Source organism: Calonectris borealis, chromosome 11 (genome assembly GCF_964195595.1).
Source record: "Calonectris borealis chromosome 11, bCalBor7.hap1.2, whole genome shotgun sequence".
Classification (NCBI taxonomy): Eukaryota; Metazoa; Chordata; class Aves; order Procellariiformes; family Procellariidae; genus Calonectris; species Calonectris borealis.
In genome coordinates, this window is record NC_134322.1 from 15,504,663 (window position 1) to 15,524,710 (window position 20,048).

Consider the following 20,048-nt stretch of genomic DNA (forward strand, 5'->3'; position numbering starts at 1 on the left):
CAGCTTCTTGCGGATATTTTTTTTAAAAAGCAGAATATTTTATTTGCAGGGCAAGCTAAATTCAATTTATCTCTTCCCCCCAAATGCACACCAAATAAATATTCTTAAGTAAAATGGTGGTTTACTACGACTTTTGTTTTAATTTTTAGGAAAAGACCACCTGGATTCCTGTGCAGGAACTTGCAAACCATCATCACAAGTTTCAGCCAAAATTGCATTTCAATTGCCAGACTGGAAACTCAGAAGAACAGAGGTTTACAGGGAGGCTGGAAAAATGCACCCTTACTGCAACGCTCTGCGTTCCCCGCGGCATCAACGCTCTGTGCTGGGGGTCTCATGTGAACGTTAAAAGAGACAGCCGTAAAAACAGAGGGCCGTATGAGGTGCCGACTGACTAAAATGCCTTCAGCAGGTGAGACTGCACCCGTCCGCCCGCACAGAGCCGCTCCGTAACGACCGCTACCGCTGAGCAGAAGCGGGCAGCACCACAACCCACCCCGGCACGCGGGAGGCTGCCTCATTCCTGGAAAATAACAAGTACCGGGCACGGCCTCAGCCGCCAGCCGCCCGACCGGCACACCTGCCCGCGACCACGCGTGTTTTCCGCACGGCCGCCCGCCGTGCGCGCCCGGGGGCGCAGCCCCGGGGGGGGGAGGGGGCGCCGGGGGGGCGGCAGGCGGCTCCGCGCGCGGCTCCGCGCTTCCTGGCACAAAGGGGCCGCGCCCCCCCCCGCGCCCGCGCAGCGCCCCCCGCTCTCCCCCCCACACACCCGAGCGCCGGCCTGGGGCGCAGCCGACCCGGGCGGCGCGGCGGCGGCGGGGCCGGGCCCTTACCAGATGGAGCTGCGGATCTTGTGCTGCAGCGCGCTGGCCTCGCCGCCCTGCAGCCCCGGCACCAGGGCCGGCAGGGCCCCGCCGGGCGCGGGGGTGCCGGCGAGCCGCCGCGGCGGCTGCCCCTCCGGCTGCTGCTCCTCGGCCATGGGGGCGCGGCGGCGGGGACGCGGAGCGGCGCTGGCCGCACTAGGCCTCTGCCGCAGCCCTCGAGTGAGTTGCCTTCCCCTGTTGCCCGGGGGACATCACGGGCGGAAAGCCGAGCCGCGTCCCGCCGCTACGCCGCAGGATGGCGAGCCCGGCCCGCGGCACGGCGCATGGCGGCCCGGCCTCCGCCGCCACCCCCGCGCAGGGTCGCTCCGCGCTCCCCCGCCTCGCAGCACCTGGCCCGGCCCGCCCCGCGCCGCCGCTCCTCGCCCCGCGGCCGCCGTGCCCGCCCGGGCGCCGAGTGCGCAGGCTCGGCGCTGCCCGAGCAGACGGGCCGCCCCGCGCCGCCGCCGCCGCCGGGGAGGGGGCCGGGGCCGGGGGCGCGGCCGGCGGCGGCGAGCCCGAGTCGGGGCGGGGGCGCGGCCGCTCCGATAGCCCCGGGCCGGGGCCTGCGGGCCCCCGCCGCGGGGTGGTGGGCTCCTCCGGCAGCGGCCCGGCTCTGCGGGGGCAGCCCCCACCGCGCGCCGGCGGCGAAATAACACATATGCGTGTGTGTACGTTTTTTATAGATAGAGATATATATGTAATACACGTAGATGTGCATGATTTATATAGGGTGCAGCGAGCGCATAGCTGCGCACTGGAGACACGTGAACCCCGCTCCTGCGGCGGCGGCAGCATTACATCAGCTGGCTGCACCACGGCCGCTCGGGGTGCTCCCTGCATCTTCCCTGCCTCCCAACGCCGCCAGCGCTCCTGGAATGCTCGTTTGTTAAAAAAAAAATTAAATTCCTCACTGCTCACACCTCCCCGAGGAAGCCAGCCGTCGACACGGGGCGGTGGCAGGCCGGGCCGTCCCTTGTCCTCAGCCTTCTCGTGTGTCCCCTGGACGTACGTGGGGCCGTGGGGCCGTTAGATTAGTCCCATGGCCTATACCCCCAGCTTTCTGTGAACAGCAAAGACTGCTCAAGCTGCCCCTGTGCTGCCCCTCTTTTCCCAATTACTCCAATTCTGGCAGTGTTCTGACGGGAATTCACGATTTTCGCACTCAGCCGGCCGGGGCAGGATGTGGCAGGGGCACAGACACACAGGTACCCTTTCTGACGGTGGTAGGCAAGGATAAAGGGGTGACTTCCTAGCCAATGCTGGTCACAGAAAATGTGGGCCTAAAGACGACTAATAATGTAAATACACACATGGAGACATGGCATTGCTAAATTTAGGAGATGAGTATTTGTAAATTACTATGTCATCAACCAAAGCGAGACTTTTCAAAAATAAATCTTCGCTTACGTTTCCACTGCTCCAAAATCAGAACATTAATAGCTACGACAATGATGGTGATTTTCTTCTCCTTATAGAACCTCTCATCAGAAACACAAAAATTAAGCCTGTTTTAATACCGAGTGAGGAATTTTTCCCTTTACGCAGTAGGTAGGCCCAAAAACGGAGGCCATTTTAGCTGACTCCTACACAACCAGCTGAACTTGCCTTGTGTTTTGTACAGTCTCTGCACCTGTGCAAAATGGGTGAAAGAAAAATGGTGGCATCTTATACACAGTTTACATGATTATATACAACTAAAGCAAAGAACAAATAGATCCCGAATAATTGTGTAAACAAAGAGCTTGTGCTGACCGAATTAACTTGAAGACACTGAGGGGAATTATTTAACAGCTAAGACACAAACCTGAACTCAGATGGACTGACTGGAGACCTCCAGGGAATATCCACCGAGGACCACTACAACCATCTGCTGGAGTTCTTGTACCTAATGGCCCCAAACACCTTCGTTTGACGCAGAGGTTGAGCTCCTGGTCAGCTCTGTATAAAAAACACACAAAAAGTAATACAAAGGGGTTAATTTTAACTATTACTGTAGACGAAGGCATGTGTGAAAGTTCAAGCATGTCAGAAACCTGACCAGTATTTGCAGGACCGGGATCTTACTTGTTCCTTCCCATTTTCCAAATGTCTAAGCCCAGCAGCAGGTAGGCTGGGGGCTTTCTGTCCTCCTCTCCCTTTCTGCAGACAGATTTTGCTCGTCTAGAAACTGATGTTGTTGTATTAGTGCTAAAATTCCTGTGTTTTCTAACTCAAAAGTGCTGGAAGCCTGCTGCGCCAGACGGATATATTTGTTAGAGGATGGCCTTCAAAAGAGAATGAAAGAGCCATTTTGGGGAAAGAGCGAGCCGGCCGTCTGCACAAAGACCATTTCCACCGTGCGGCCCTGTGACAGGCAGGAGCTAACTCCATTTTGCCAGGTTAATTCCAAAAACCGTGTTTATTTTTCCTCCGTTTCTGGAGCTTAGGATCTAACACAAGCCCTCTCTGCAGGGAAAAGTTGTGCTTAAATACTGTCTAACCTACTTTCCAGGATTTACTCTACTGTACTTTAGCATGGCTTTGTTTTGTTTTTTCTTCCCTGTTACGAATTGTCTCTGACAGTCGGGGAACATAGCATCTCATGCTTTCAAGGAGGAGCGCCCCGCTGCCCTTTCTCCAGCTAGCAGCCAGCACTGAGGGGAAGGCGCTTTTCCCGCTCTCCTGTCAACAGAGAGGGATCTGCCACTTCTTGTCTAGCACAGGGCCAGGGACCTGCACGCTCAGAGACTAACCTGAGGCATGAGGCAGATAAATAATGCAATCTCGCTATCTTTATCCTCAAGACAAATATAAAACATATTCTGTGAGGATAATTGACTTTAAAGGCTTGCTAAAAAAAGACACTTTCCAGCTTTAAAGGCTGGTTCAATGAACTCAATTTTGATGCCTTTTTGCAACTCTCCTTCCCTAGGGATGTCTGTCTCCGTGTATCCTGAGCTATGCCCAAGACATCTCCCTCTGGTTCTCTTTGTTTTTTTATCTCTGTTCACGTGTAGCACCTGTAAAATGAAAGTGTAATAACCAGTAATTCACCTAACCAATTTTAATGAATACTTCAGCTTTTATGGTTTCAATTATTTAAAAAAAAAAAATAGCCAGTTTACCTAGGAAACCTTCAAACGCGTATCATACCAACTGACAGGAGAAACTGGGCTGTATTCAAACCTGGCAGTGAAAACGGGGCTATTTTAATTATAATGAAAGCCTGCTTGACCAGAAGTTTGCCAAGCTTTGCTGGGTCTTGCAGCATCTGTTTGGAGCGGGTGCAAGTGGTGTGTGGTGGGCAGTATCGCAACCTGGCAAATAACGGGAAACATTAAAAAATGCTAGGGAAGTCTGAGGTAGTCCCCGTGATCACGAGTCCTTCTCCAGCAAAGAAAGAGTATTAGCTACCACTCTGACTAGTTATGGAAACAGTGTTCTTGGCAACCACAGCTCCAGTTCTCTGCTTTGCCATCCGTTTAGTCATTTACATCTCTGCAAGGCAATTTTAAGGCACTGATGAAATGTGTATGCATCCCTTACCCTGTGCAGATGTGGATGATCATCAGGTACAAGACAGCGATGGCCCAGGCTCACACAAGCCTGGCTGTAGCTTGCCGTGGCCGGTCAGATGAGGAGCATGGCATTTTGCTGGGGTAATACACAGATCACTTGCATCCTGTAAGTCATGATAACCAGATTCAATTCCCAGGGTCCATCCAGGTTCTTTCATGATACAGATAGTTTGAAACTTTTAATTTCTGTAGACTGCCTCCTCTGTACAGTACAATAAATTTTTGTCTCAATGTAATGTGAAATGGGCTCAGCTGCTGAGCTTGAAAAAGTTACGAGTATGGTGTTCCTATATACTGCATGCTTGTCTTCAAGCTGGAAGAAGTCAGTAAGGAAGAAAAAGGCACCAACTACCACAGCCTAAGAAAACTACTTAGGAGGGGACAGTGGGTCATGAAAGTGGTGATTAGACTGTCCTGTACAAGGCTGACGAGTAGGAAGGAAGGGCTGTCACTGAAAGAAATACCAAAGTTTGATACTTGACTGAATGAGGTTTTAAACAGAGACATCCTTCCATTTTTAGTGTTGTTGAATATTTGATGCTTCTGCAGGTAGAAGTTAGGGGAAAAATATTTTCAGTCAGACCCCTACGCAGATGCCTGACCTTGTCAGTTGACTCTCGTGATGACCCAGGGGCTCAGTTTTAGGGAGATTCTGACAGAATCAAGGCCAAGGAGAGAGAAATATATGCAAGTTTCATGCAACAAAACAATCAATACTTCAGCGTTTCCTTGTTTCTTTTCTTTTGAGATCCAGTAGTAAACTGGAAAGGCACAAGCATTCAGCACTAAATATTGCCTACCTGCAGAACGGCTTGAGTGCAAGGAGAGGGCCACCTGCACAAAATCATGACCCAAATAAGCCTTACACGGTAATACAGCGGCTCCAGGTATCTGACAGCAGAGGATGGGAGAGCACCAAATCCTGAAACGCAGAGCCACGTGGCAGAGGAACCATGAGTTTCAGCTACGTTGGTCCAAGCTCTGAATCCCCAGATAAACTATGGATGTCCTCAATCTTACTGCTGCCTGAAGGAATCCTGGAGGATTTCCAAGTCCTACGGCCTCCTGAGAAATTTGTTTGCATTTTCTCCTGTATGCAAATCGGCAAGGCAGTGATCCAGCGATACACAAGCGCGTGCGATTATGGCATTGCCCTTTGATTCCCCATCTTGCAAGCAGGCAGTGTCTTGAAAGATCAAACACCAGCCTGAGGACACTTTAAGGATTTTTGTTTTCAGAGAGGTTGCCCCCCAGAAATGGGGAGAAAGGAAAATGCTACCTGCACATTGTGCCTGTAGAGCAGACAGGCAAACCCCCACAACAGTACGATGCCATAGCCTCCCATTTTGTCGTACTTCTTTCAGTTCTTTATCCCTGACAAGACAGTGGGGTGTCCTGTCAAAGATCAAAGCAATCACATCTCATCGCCACTGGTTTATGTCCATCTGGTTTTAACACTTCAGTTCTTCTTGGTCAAAACTCCAGCCCTCCCCCTGCTCATCTTCTGGCCGGCAGCTCCACCACCTCTGAGCACCACGTCAGGACCCTCTTGTCCATGAAGGCTTTTGCCCCACAGGCTGCTTCATGGACTCTTCACAACCTTTCCGCCATCAGTCACTGCACCTCCAGCGTCGGCGGCTGCTGAAGGCAGCGCTGCCTGGGCCTGGGAGCGGTGCTATCAGTGCCTCGTCAGGACGCAGCAGGAAACGTCTGGCCTCCGCTCCGCGACCATCTGCTAAAACCAGGCCTCCTCTGGCGGGAGTCCAACGCAAAGTAAATAGAGTTTCACAGCCAGATTCCAAACAACAAAATAACGGAGAAATATGGCTCACTGCTCCTGGTTTTCAAATTCAAAACATGGAAGTCCCTAGAAGCACAAATCCTCTATGGATCCTAAGACCTTTTGGTTGCCAAATGGGTCCACTGCAGCTAACGCTAGGGAGAAAGTGCAGTGACGTAGCCATTTTGTCAGCTACACCTAATTAGTTCAATTTACACATTTGCTAATTTTTAGGATGATTTCTTTCTCAAGATCAGTGATGGAGAAGAATTAAATCGTCAAACTGGAGACTTCAGCTTGCAGTATTGGTATGGGAAACTGTACAGAGAGAGAACTCTGAATCTTGCTACCGTACGGGATTTTTCATGGTATAGGAGAGAGAGAAGGACTCAATGAAGTGTGAATGATTTTTTAAAAGGACAGATTGCCATGTCTTTTAAAATAGGTCAAGTTTTTGGCCTAGTTTCCTTTAGAGTGTCCCTTAAAGCAATGGGGTTTGAATATCCATGGTAGTGTCATTGCTTTTTTGTTTTTAGCCACTTCTATGTGTGGCTCTAGTTGTAAGGCAGAAATGTTCCAGCGTAAGACTACAATGGCAAAGACCACGTGCCTCAAGCAGTATTTCTGAACAAGTTACACTGAACAGTAAAATCTCAGCAGTGGCCGCATTTCATCCTTATGTGTAGTGTTATTCTGAAACAAGTGACTGAAAAAAAAACAAACTATAAAAAAAGGTGATGGCCAGTGAAGCCAACACTTGCAGACCCAAATCCTGTGAAACTTGACCTATTAACTCTCCAAATTTCAGGAGGGCTAGCACCATTGTTTGCTTTCCATCTTTAAATCAATGGATTAACTTGATTTGAGTAGAAAGTAGAATTACAATAATGACATTTAGATTGAAGATACACAAGATAGTACTTTTAAGAACAAACCAAGGCCACCTATGTTGAATGGAGATAAAATACAATGGTCAGCTGTCAAAGCAAAAAGAATCTGTATGTGTACATTTAGATTCTAAAAAAGGATGTTCAAGATATTTAAAGAGGGAGGAAATTCTGCATGCAATATTAATTAATACAGAATAAATACCATCTGTCTTCTGTGTACGGAGCAGTCTGGTACATATACTTATGGATGCATCTTTGCTCTATGAACATAACTTAGGTGTAATACACATGTATTTATGATGTTACGTAGACTTAATTATTCAACATAATACACATACCAGTAATTGCGGCTGGCCTTAGTGCAGCTATATGGAGTAAGGCAGGACATGAGGAGGATTTCCTCCATCCCAGAGCCCTGGAAAAAGGCCAGGTACAAATCAAGAGTGGCTCTGCTTGGGAAATAGAAGGACAGGACTTGTCACTCTACCTACTCTCCCCTGAGGCTGAGGTGGGAGCTCAGCACATCCTTATCAAGATGCAGGTTCTTCTCCCCACTGAGCTGATCCATAAGGGATAGTGCCCTTCAGGCACAACCCATTTAAAATGTACCTTGTTGTGGTGAAACTCTGGATTGACCTAACGTGCAGCCAGTAATAAACATTAGTTGGCTTACAATCTTGTACAGTAATAAACATACTGAAGAGCTTGTCAGTGCATGCTTCAGGAAAGAAGTACAATCTGGAACAACAGGGTCTACGCATACACTTGGAATACAAATCTTTTGCAGGCTGTGGACTTCATTATGAAAACTGTTCGTGATTCCAGTTAAGCTGTGAGCAAAGGCAAGGCAAAGGCTTCTCCGGTATTCCTCCCACCATAATGTGGAAAGATAAATCAGCCTTTAATAATGGAGACACTTTTAAGAACACCTTTGTTTTAATGATTAACATTATTTTGCACTGAGATCTGTAGTTGTAACCACCATCATGGACTGGAACCTATGTTTTGTACCTGATCCTACTCTGCATCCTTTGCTGAAGAACCAGTGTGAGCTGTTACACATGTGGCTTTGTGTGCACAGTTTGTGACATTAAAAGGCTCCAGAAGGGGAAAAAGGATCTTTCTTTTCGCAGAATATCACAACATGCAGGAAGAGTCATCTAGAGAGCTCCCAAGGATACTGATTTGTGAACAACTCTTTTTCACATCTTACTCCCACTACTTCCCGTGAGACAAGAATATTATGCACACAGATCCGGTTTGAGTTTTCACACCGGCAGTTCCTCTCAATACTGCTCATGTATCAAAATCACTTTCACTTCATAATAGATCATAAATTCTTCCAATAATAATTCTAAGAATATTATCTTTGTCTGCTATGCTCTAGATAATTAATAAAGATGCCAGGCAGATTTGTGCTGCACTTGATAAGTAACAGGAAAATGTTAGTATCTCTGCAATGATCCTACTTCCCGTAGCTGGTGAAGACTTGTCCTGCAAAGAATCCCACTGAAAGGTCTTCCTCAGCATGAATATGTGATTGCAGAATTACTCGGTAAGGACTGGTGGACTAAATCTCATTCATTTATAACCTGAATCAAGTCGGGAAAAAAAGTCATATTATCTATTTGCATTGAATAGGTTATAAGCTTCACAGGGAGTTTTTCTTACCGGCATAGAGCTCAGTGGAGCATGGACATCATTTTTTCTTATCAGGGTGAAATGTAAGAAATGAAAGACTGTTTATTTATGATACTATACAGAGATCCAGATTCTTAATGCCTTCATCTACCTTTGTAAGGAAGTTTGGACTGTGTGGTCCTGAAGTCAGCAGCATATCCAGATTTCAGGTGCAAAACAGAAGCTCTGAGTGGAATACCTGTTATAAGAAACATATAGGATAATTACATTGCATGCTAAAGTAAGGCAACTGGCTCAGCTGCCTACAGGACGGGATTTTATTCTGTTGGGCTGAAGCAATCTTTGGTGGGGTTGGAGCCAAGAACATTGAAAAGAAAATGTTGTTCATAATCCATCTGACTGAAACCTTATACTTATCCTATCTAGGCACTGGATCTAGCTCAGAGCCAAAATTAGCCTATCAGGAAAGGTACCACTGAGATGGGGATGAAGCCAGAGAACTGTTGAGGGAACCCGGACCGTGGGCAGATAACAACACGTGAACAGGGGTGGGAGGGAAAGGCTGGGTAGCGGTTCCCATGTCAGATGAGTGTGGCAGTGAATGAGTCAGCAGTGGTGGTTGTAGTCTTCTCAGTACCCACAGGGATCTTTGTGGTCTTAACCAACGTGTTTGGGTTGGATGCTCAACCTAGCAAAAAACCCAACAGCAAATCAGTTCAGATAGAAGAATGGCATCCTTTATCAAGATGCTTTATCAATGTCTTAATTAGTTGAGTTAGTTAAACTTAAATTAGTTACAATATCGCTACTCTTACAAATCAATACCGCATACAGCCAGAAAACAGCTGTTCCCTTATGACCAGGCTTCTAACATTTCTCTAACGATTCAAAAAAAACCAGACTAAGGTATAAACTTCAGTATAAGAGAGCACTTCATGTCCTCTGCTATTTTTAAGTGAACCTGAGAGATGATTGATGTATTTAAATAGCTTTTTAATAAATATTATGTGTGAAATTATGGAAATTTAGATAAAAGCTGCCATTTTACAACTGATACCAGCTGGGGATAGAAGGAAAGCGTGGGGATTATAATTGATAAAATCCTGGACTTTTTACTGTTTGGGATGCTGCTCAGAGTTTTTCAGCAGTTTTAATCTGAACAACCTCTAGTGGAGCAGCTCAGTTTACAAACCAGTGCACTTTGCAGCTGGATGTTTTATACCACCATGAGAAGAGTAAAATAAATAAATCAGTAGGTCACCTTCCTAACTTGATTTTCCTGAGGCAGATCATTTTCTTTCTTTCACAAAGGAAGGAGCAGATCTCTTTCAACATCAGGAAGAAAAGAAGTAGGGGCAGCTTTCCCTCTGCTCTTCATTTTCGCTTTAACCCCTAGAATGAGTTGATCGCATTTTGTTCATTAAAATTCCCCATGTTGGGGGGGATGGGGCATTTGTTTGGTTTGTTTGTTTGCTTCTTTTCTTAATTTCTCCCTTTTCCATTTTAAAAAGTCCTCCCCCTGAATTCTAGCAGATCCCAAGCTCAAAAAGCCGGCTGTCTAACCCCAGTTGAAGAATATTGCTATTTACACAATGCTGTAAGGGCCAATTAACCAAGTGTGACATCAACCCAGGAGTAAGCCTTTTCTCAGATACAGGCTGTGTTCTGTCCATGTTCAGGAGGTGGGAGAAGTAATGTTTAGTCCTTTTATTAACATAGCAGGCACCCAACTTAGAGCTGTGCCTATTTAGACTTCTAAAAACAGTTCGCACTGAACATGCCCTCTGGCTTCCTGGCAGGGCTACTCCCATACCAGTAACTTGATATACTCACTCATGGTCACCATAACACCAGCCAAGCGCACGGAAATAAGAGCATCTTTAGAAAATACCTCAATGGGTTAAAAAACCAGCAGGGCAGAGTTACCAAAGCCATGTCTGAGACTCTTCCCTCTGCAACGCACGGAGGGGGCTCGGTACCTTCTGGCTGTTCGCTACTCGAAGAGGAAAAGGATGATTGTGCAGATGGCAACTTCTTGCACAGAAAATCTGTTTTCAGAATTGCAGCAATTGACTAGTTTGAGTCGCTTTATTCCTCCAGCACTGAGGTAGGGGAGGAGGCAGAAAGGTGTCAGCTCTGCTAGTGGTGTGCAGAATGATTAACTAAATGCTACAGGTCCAGATTCTGCCCCCGTACTGGTGCAGCTTATAGCAGATGATGCAGTTGCACAACCATGTTAGAGGACAAACACTGTCATGGCAAAGATACAGAGCTTTATTACTAGTAATTTAACTGTCAAAAAGGAAACAATATACTGCAGAAATGCCTGGTAGGTGGTTAGAAAAGATTATGGCTTTAACCTTATCCACAGTGTATTTAATCTCAAATTACAGATGCAGACATAGAACACACTGATGTTACTTTTAAACATACCAGACTTGCCTCACTGTAAGATATTTTCTTTTTTTTTGTTCTGAATTTTTTTCATTTTGAGAGATTTCTTGAATAGAAAATTCTACAATCACAGCACATAGTTGCCTGTTGTAAAAAAATACTATCCTGCTTTTCAAATTTCCTCCCTTCCTTTCTGAAAGCATAGACAAATTAACAAAGAATAATCATAGCTTAGTCATAAAAACAATCTGTCAATATTTACATGGTGCTCTTTTGTTTCTTGGTCTTTCTTTGCTGGTTTGATACTTCAACTAAACCCGGTATGCATCATCAAGCCCTGGATCTAATAACCTGGGAAGATGTTATTTGGAGATGCATTTGCATTAGCAAGTGAAAATCCAAAGGGAGTGCGGAAAAGTGTCCTCAGCATGATTCAAAATAATTGCTGAATGAGAGGTCAGGATATAATAGCATGAAAAAAAACCCTAAAGAAAAGAAAAAAAACGGGCAACCAGACTCCAACTAGTGAGTTGAGCAGCTATGTGCAGCAATGAGAAGGCCTGTGGGTGCATTTGCAACTTCCTCAGACACTGACTGTAAAACTTTAATTTGATTTATACTTCTGTTCAAATAAAGATGCAGCTAAGACATAGTTATGTCAGGTCCATTTTAAACTCTGCTGCTCATCTGTGGGTTTTTGATACCACTTTTTAGAGGTCTAAGGAGATCCTTTTGAGAAAGGAGAGAATTGGGGCTTGCAAACTCCCAGCTACAACAGCTGGTGCCCCAGGCACCGTCTGGAAGAAAGAGCAGTTTAAAAACTATCGGATTGCTTTTCCATCTCACTGGCATTACAGCTTCATAGTTCTGACTTACTGGGGATCAAACGTGGATATTGATAGATATTTCAGCATAAATATCATTTCTCACACCAGAAGTGGGGGCTTTTAGTGCGATAGGAGCAGGCCCACTGCTTTAGCAGGGGCATCGGAGCGAGGCAAGTGCATGCTCTGACTGTTTCTTTTTCGTTGCAAGTACGTAAGCGCTGCTGCTTCTGAAACCCAATTGCTATAGTATTGCAAAGAATAACTCAAAGCGAGTATGAAACCAAAAGTACTGCCACATAGACACAGCAAACATTTCTTTCAGAAGGTTTCTACCCAGAAGTGTGATTGTTAGCTACAAAAGTCTCTCTCATTCATGCCTTTTTTTTTTTCTTCTTTCTTTCTTTATCGTTCTGGCAAACCTGCAGTTTGGGGACTAAGCAAATAAATTTTATACCTGGAACAGCTTTATCACAACTGATTAAATGAGCATCCTCTCTCTTTCTTCACATTGAAAATCTCTGCTAAGATTTTTACAGTTATTGGGGCTGGCAATATTGCACAGTCAGAGAAGGTATCTGGAACACAGCACGAGGGAGGTGCTTTCAGGGGCAGCACACCTGAATTCACCTAGTGAACTGGCATCTGAATCCTCCAGTTCAGGGAGCAAAAATGTGACACAAGGCATCCCAAATCCCACAAATGGTTCCAAATAGTTTGTTTTCCAAACATTTCCAAGTGGTTTGCTTATTTTGAATTTCTCAGACACTTACGGACGACATAATCTTAGCATCAAATTATTGCCAAGTGTGCACAAGCCTTTTCGCAGAAGATCTGGCCTGGGGGTGAATAATGTACTTTGTGCATTTGCAACACAATTACTAGGCAGAGCACAGTGCATGCACTGCCCTGCTCTGCAGTTTGCCTCAACTCAGACACTCTCACTCAAGCTACTCGGGTAAAAGAAGCAGCTTTACGATTTTCCCCACAGTACACTTCCCTCCTAAAAATCTCCCACATAAGCATTCTTATTCCTGCAGCTCCACCAATGCTAGCAAGTGTGGGAGGGCTGGCATTTTTTGTACAGGAATATTTGGACCCCCTCTTCAGTGTCTTCTCTGCTCCCTTGAATACATTTGCAATTAATCAGAGGAACATACGACAAAGGGTGGTCTGCTGTGAAAGGTACCCAGTGCACTTGGACTTAATATCCCCTAATTTCATGCGGATAATGATGCTCTCTCTCCCCCTGAACTCCCTCTTTTCCTCAAAACTGCTGAGCGAGGAAGACTAGAAGTTCTGTCTGAGGAAACTCAAAACAATAAAAGCTCTGATCTACTTACGAAAAGTGCTGTAAGAAAGCCAGGCTCTATGTTACTATATTGTCTAATATACTGTAGTAAAACATTATTAAAATTGAAGCAGTTGAGTTCATTTTCAAATAGATGATCGGTTCTTCAGATTATCCTCATTAGTACTTTCATATATGTTACACTGATTTTCATATAAAAATTGTATGATCTTACGTGGTATGTACTCAAATAGCTGGAATCCATTAAAGCCATGCTCCAGCTGTGCAATCACTGTCCTCACAAAGATACATTTTTACATGTGGTTAATGCCAGGAAGAATCCACAGCTTCAATTAAGAAAACATCAAAATGCGTTGTTTATTGCAGAAAAAAGCATTTGCAGCAATTTAAAATATCCAGTCAACACCACACTGCTAAATCTAGATAATAGAAATCCTGGAGAAATTTGAGCTAAATCTGTCTGGATTATAGCTGTGGGATTATCTGAATGCTAAATTACTGTATATGTTTTACTCACAAACATGAGCACAGACAGTATAGGAAGATGGATGACTATGCAGATCGCAATAAAACCCATCCCCAGGAGACTTTTTCATACACTAGGTAAACAACCCCTCTCAATTTATCAAGCATTCTGGATTGAATTAATGCTGTCATTTACTTTGCTGTTGCTGTGTAGAGGAATATGGTTTAACTTGAACAGCTCTTTTAGCACCAGAAAAATAACAAAGGTTTTCTCTGTGCATCCTTCACAACACACAGAGTGCAGGAATATTAATTGGCTGCTGTGTTTGTATAACTGAATTAAAGAAAATACAACTATAATCAGAAAACCAAATTATACGCAATATTGAAGGAAAAGATTAACCCTACTTGTCTTGTTAAACTTCCCTTCCCCTCCTCCGTTGTTTACACACCAGTGTTTCTGGGTTTCTGAGGACATACAGTGAATGAACCTGGATTGACCTGACACATAGCATCTCTCAAACTTTCCCCTTGAATGATTCACGGATGTGTGAGCTGTGACCAAAAAAACCAAAGAGGAAAAATGCAGGGTACTGTACAGACTGAGTGAATTTGAAAGTGGTGATACTGTCCGCGTGTGCCATGCCTGAGTCTCTCCTTCGCTGCAAGTACACAGCTACTGATTACAAACACACATTCCTTCGGTTGCCAGTTTAGCTCAGTTTGACAATGGCAAGTGAAATTACCTTCAGTGATGTTCATGCAGGAATTATCCTAATTCCTAATTCTACTCGTGTATTAGTTTTTATTGCTCTCTAATGCTTTTTTGGTGTTTGGGGTGGCACCGCTGCATGTCCATGCACACGCAGTGACCTGGTAGGTGAAGCCATCGGGCGGGCTCTTCTGGGGAAGAAGCTAGACTGTAATTGCTGCTTCCTGTGAACAGCTACCAGCTGATGTAGATATGGCCACTTTCATCTCCTTCTTTCTCATTCAAATAATGCACGTAGCTCTGTAAACAGATTAAATCCAATTTTGGATCCTGAGAAACTGTCAATGTAATCCTTTGGTCAAAGTAGAAACAAACAAACAAAAGAATCGGCCTTAGCCAGAGAGTTCAGCTGCATCCAGATTTTAAAATACATAGTTTTCAGCAGAAAACGAGTTCAGAAAGGGCACCAAAACCTTGCTTTTTTACTGAGAAAGATGGACTATTATGAATAGATGCCATGGAAATTTGGGCATGATAGCTGTAATTCTCAAACTGTGCGCATGTGCTAACAGATTCAGTATCAGCACTCTCTGGTGTTTGAGATAACGAAACGCAGGTTCCATTCTTCAGTTTTTCTCCCTCAACCAAAGGAGTAATTTCTCACTCTTTCTGCCACTATTTTGTCTGCTTTTGTGATGAATGTCTGAATACTAGTTGACTTAGAACACAAAAGCTAGGTTGTTGCATGAACTGTCTGTAGACTAGCACTCTCATGGAGGTGAACCAGAGGCGGTAACAATGACACAATTTAAGAGTAAAAGGTTAAAGCCACCTAGACACAAACATCACGGCACGAGTGGAAAGCTGAGTTAATGAGCTCAGGTCTACCCTGTGGTCAATGACTGCAATATGCATTGCAAAGACTCCAGACCACACAGCATCAGTCCCAAAGGTGGTCTGCATCATGGTCTCTGCCATAAAAATAATATGCAGAATAGAAAAACTTGAAAAATAAGTAAGGCAGGTGAAGGAGTACAGGTTAGAAAGGGCTAACATGAACGCTTTTTTAAAAATCGAGCTAAACTCATATAAAAGCATAAAAGTAAATTCTAAAAGAACTTGGAAAGAGACAGTAGGGTTTCATACCATGTCACTAATTTAAAGGATAAATACTTGGGGGGATTGAAACATTAGGAAAAGCTTTAAAGCAAAAGAAGAAATCTTATTAATCTCAAACAGTACAGCATAGCCATAGATCAAATAATAAAATAGGGCGCTTCATATTACTTGCAGGAATGCTAGATATGCTTCTCCCATCTTTTATATATTCATTATGAAATTCGTTCTACTGTAGCCCAGACATAATTTAAACTATTCCCTCTGCCAGGAGAAACCAAACTTTAAAGGCAAATATTAACTAGCATGTCTTCCTGGAAAAATAAATATGTTTTGATTAGCATGAGCAGTATTTCAGAAGATGGATCAATTTCCATTCAAAAGGAGATGAAACAAATTTAGAAATCTCATTCAGCAATGTAGTTAGATAACAGCTCACATGCTTAGCACTGTATGTGAGCTTAACCGCTTTCCTGAAACAGAGTTCCAACATTATAAATCTCCAACATAAATCTCCAACAAAACTCGAATCTTTGTCAGATGACATCTACAAAAATATTATGCAAGTTGGGAAAAATACGTTTTCAGTTTTACACAAGTACTGCTTTCTTCAGCGTAGCCCCCTCAGATCAGCAGCTGCCATTGTCACATAGGTAGCTTTGTAAAAGTCCACTGACGCAAACCTGGACGCTGCTCTATAAAACACTGAATGCTCAGACACACAAGTGGCCGGCACTTATCTACCGGTTGTTCAACGTGGCCCAGAAAAGAGGTAGTTTATTTTCATTTCCTATTGGACAGCTGACCACATAAGGAAAAACACAATTATACATGGCATGGAATAACATTACGCGCAGCTTTATGGTTAATGTCAACACAGTTGGAAAAGCTGCATGGAAAATAAACCACAACCTTAGTGGAGGTGGTTTCTCTACTACAGGCCAGCACTTAGTCACGGTGCCAGAATAGCACAGGGGAAGGATGCAGGGTTGCTGCTCATGCTGTACCGACTTCAAAGATGAAAAGGAAGAAGGAACTTACTTTTCACTGCCATTACCTGCTTTTTTTCTCTTTCACAAGTAATACATTACAAAGATTTTTCCAGTCCTTAATTTCCCATTGTGTGCTGGTTAAGTGATTTCTTCTCTTCGTCTTTCCATGTGCTTGATTTGAAAGACAGTCATCAGACAAACCTCCACTAACTCTGCTCATTGCTCTTTCACAACTGATGCTCTAGACTCTCCACAGCTCTCCTTGCTATCCCAGTTTGACTTTGGAGACCCTTTCTTTAGATCATTCACCAAGGCTAAATGAGCTCTGCAACCCTTTCTGGGGATCAGTTTTCCTTTTCCTGAGTTCGTGTGATCTCTAGCATCATCTCCCAAATCAGCCAGAGAAAGTTCCTTCTCTGATTTCCTGTGCACATGGGACAGACACTATTTTACTGGCCAGTGAATGGAGCAGAACAACACACGCGAGCTACTCGGGCCTACAGCAAATTTGTTATACAGCAAGAGAACAGAAAACAGGAACGCTGTGAGCAAACCCCTGAGAGTTTGATACTCAGAAACCCATAGTCCTCTGCTGAGAGTTAGCTTATTAGAAAGTATTAAGATGATTTTCTTGTATTCAGTATCTCCTTAATGTGATTTCAAATTGAAACTATTCCTCTTCTAATTTAACTAATTCATCTTCTAATATTTGAAATAAGGAGAAAGATTAATAGACTTCAGCAACTTTACATGACCAGCATCACACATTACTTTTAACAAGATAGTCCCTAAGAGAGGAGTCTCGATATGTTTGTTGTCACTGAATGCATTAAAATTCATGTGGTTTTTTTAGTGCACTTTTGGACTTTAAGTTTGCACTAAGACTATCATCTACAATACAGCTGTTAGTTCAGCCTGGTTAAGAAATGATAGGCAGGTGATCCTCACAGAAGTGAAGTCACCATAAACTTCTGACATAAGTTTATGACAATATCAGTCTAGAATTTTATTATTTTAAGTTTTAATTCTACTTAAGTACCTTTTAAGACTCAATATACAATGAAAAGAAGCACTACAGAATCATGTTTATAACCAGAGCTGTTTAATATGCTGATTTTTGCATTTAAAAAAATGATTAAATGTAACTTTACACTTATTGCTTAAGTGTAAATTTTTTAATTTACTGATACCAGCAATAATTTTACAATTAGTATTTTCACTATTCAAGCTATCTGTTTACAGTGAGAATTCAACTTTTCTTTGATAGCAAACATTTGCTGTCATCTCTACATTCCACTTTCTGCTTCTTATGCAGTGGCACGACCTTGCAAAATCTGAGTTGCCAACACTGGAGAAGAATGTCCAAATCTGAGCAAACAAAATAGCTGTTCCAATGGATCTTTTTCTTTTGATCAGGTTTTAGGGAAAAGAACCCACAACCTAGCCTTTGAACTTAAATGCCTTTGGAGTGCTCTTTTTACTCGGGACAGCCAAAGGCATAAAAGCTGATTCATTCAAAATTAACATCAGCCAGTTTTTCTTCTCTCCTACCTTGCTAACCAAAGGTTCAGAGCATTTGAACACAGACATTCATTTAATAATGCTAATAAATTAGTTGACAATAAATTTTAAAGGAATGCACGGCCTTTTACCTGCCACTACATTGCTTGTACATCTGTCCTATAACACTCAATGAATATACAACACCTAAAGTAGGGATTCAACTTTGTTTGGGAAAGAGGACAATAAGGAGTGACGGGACAGAAGCAAGGGCATTTTTCCACTTTGTTTGCATATGCAACTAATACATTTTTTATTTACGTATTTATTTTTGTCAGGGATTTGAAGTCCTATGTGTTGTTTTGGTTTTTTTTTTTTTTTCAGAAGGCCTTCTCAGTTGTCTGTTAACTGTTACCTGCTGAGGCATGAATCCTGGGAAAACTTTAGCTGCTCTAAGGGAAAAAAACCCGTTGTGACCACACAAGAGAAACCTTTAAATCTCTGTCAGATGGACCTAGCCTGGGAATTTAGTTCAGTATTCAGACCAGGGTTATTTTTGCCATAGGTAGTTTCTTCAAAAGACAGATGTTTCGCTGTGCCTGATTATCCCACAGTAGTTATGTCCAAATCTTACCTCTGCATTCCCTCTCACAAAGCAATTCCCATTAAAGAAGCCCTGCTTTAGTTTAAGTTAACTTGCCCATTACTACTAAGGCTGATTGCTGTGATGATACCTTGGCAAAGTTTATGAACACGCTCAATATATGTACCTTTCAAAAGACTCAGTCCAATTTGAGTTCACGTATAGAAAACAAAAGCCCCTGTGCTTTTCCTGCTGGCTCTCCTCACATCAGAGGTGTTCCCTAATCTTGTACTTGGATCTCAAATCTGAGGGACTCCTTAGAGTGCTGTGGGGCATCTGCAGCAAGAGCCGACTTCAATGACAATTGTGGGGGTTCAGCATGCCTAAAAACTAGGCCTTGTATTTTTAAAAGCTATCAAACATTCTGTGGTTAAAATAACATCTCTTTTTTGTGTGGCAGAACAACAAAAAGAAAGCCCCTATGAATTTCTGCCGGCTCTGCAATAACAACAATTGCTGTCGGCATTTGTTTATGAAAACAGGCAAAAGATAACAAACTCAGGTTCTCTCCCCAGCCGACACTGAGCCACACATCTTTTACTACAGTTAGCAAAAAGGTTTGTACCTCCCCTAAGCTGAAATAACTTTCCAATGCAGTTTATGCACTAACAACCAAGTGCATTCATACTGGCAGTTTACACAGGGGCATGTAGTTTGACTTTTAATCCATTTTATTACACTGGAACAGGTTTTCTAACAGAGAGTAGGCATTAGCAGGGAAGCCAAGGGCTGAACTGACAATATAGACTGAATTAGCATTTCTTTTATCAAGCAACATAGAACAGGCAAATGCCAAAACATGTGTTATTCTCGTTTAAGGCTAACATTGAATGCTAACATTGACACATCTAAAACGTTAAAACTTGTTTGTACTTGTTACACAATATTAATTTGCTTGGTGATGCCATACTATATTCACTGAATATTTTAGAACCATTATGTCTTACTCTGCACTGAATGAAAAATTAATAAAAATATGCAAGTCGATGGTAAACGCCAGATCTGTTGTGTCGTTGTCAACATAGCAAAGTGATTTTGAAAGACCTCATCTGCATTCACCCTTGATATGCACACTGAAATACACAATGTGGCAAGCCCCATGAAAGCAACAGTATAAAAAAGTGTTTTCTAAATGAATTTTATGCTATGTAGCAGAACATAATCTTCCAAGTGAAGAGGAATTGGATACAAGTGATGACACACCTATGCAAATAAAATATTCATGAAAGAGCAGAAGCATATTTGGCTCTTTCAGGCTCTAGGGTTTTTGGTACTAAATACACGATTGGATTTCTTACTGACAACCGCATGGACAGGAGCAATAAATGCAGGCCAGTAATGAAGGCTGGGATGAACAGG

General features: G+C 43.5%; 1 protein-coding gene and 1 long non-coding RNA gene across 4 annotated transcripts in view; both read right to left on the bottom strand.

Moving 5' to 3' along the window:
• Nucleotides 1-1,233, bottom strand: part of RFX7 (regulatory factor X7) — a 54,494-nt gene extending 53,261 nt beyond the window's left edge. Inside the window, exon 1 of one of the 3 annotated variants that reach the window (XM_075160144.1) lies at nt 1,214-1,233. Coding sequence is in view for 1 of the 3 variants with exons in the window: in XM_075160143.1 (XP_075016244.1) it covers nt 834-979 (146 nt within the window). In the remaining 2 variants the exon portion in view is untranslated. The other 2 variants (XM_075160143.1, XM_075160147.1) reach the window with 2 other exon arrangements.
• A 900-nt stretch (nt 1,234-2,133) lies between these two features.
• LOC142086750 (uncharacterized) lies at nt 2,134-9,577 on the bottom strand. The gene is made up of 5 exons (XR_012675235.1): nt 8,883-9,577; nt 7,429-7,505; nt 4,389-4,524; nt 2,668-2,801; nt 2,134-2,493 (listed from the first exon to the last, which is right to left on the bottom strand). It is a non-coding gene; the product is annotated as an uncharacterized LOC142086750 (long non-coding RNA).
• Between the last annotated feature and the right edge of the window lie 10,471 nt (nt 9,578-20,048).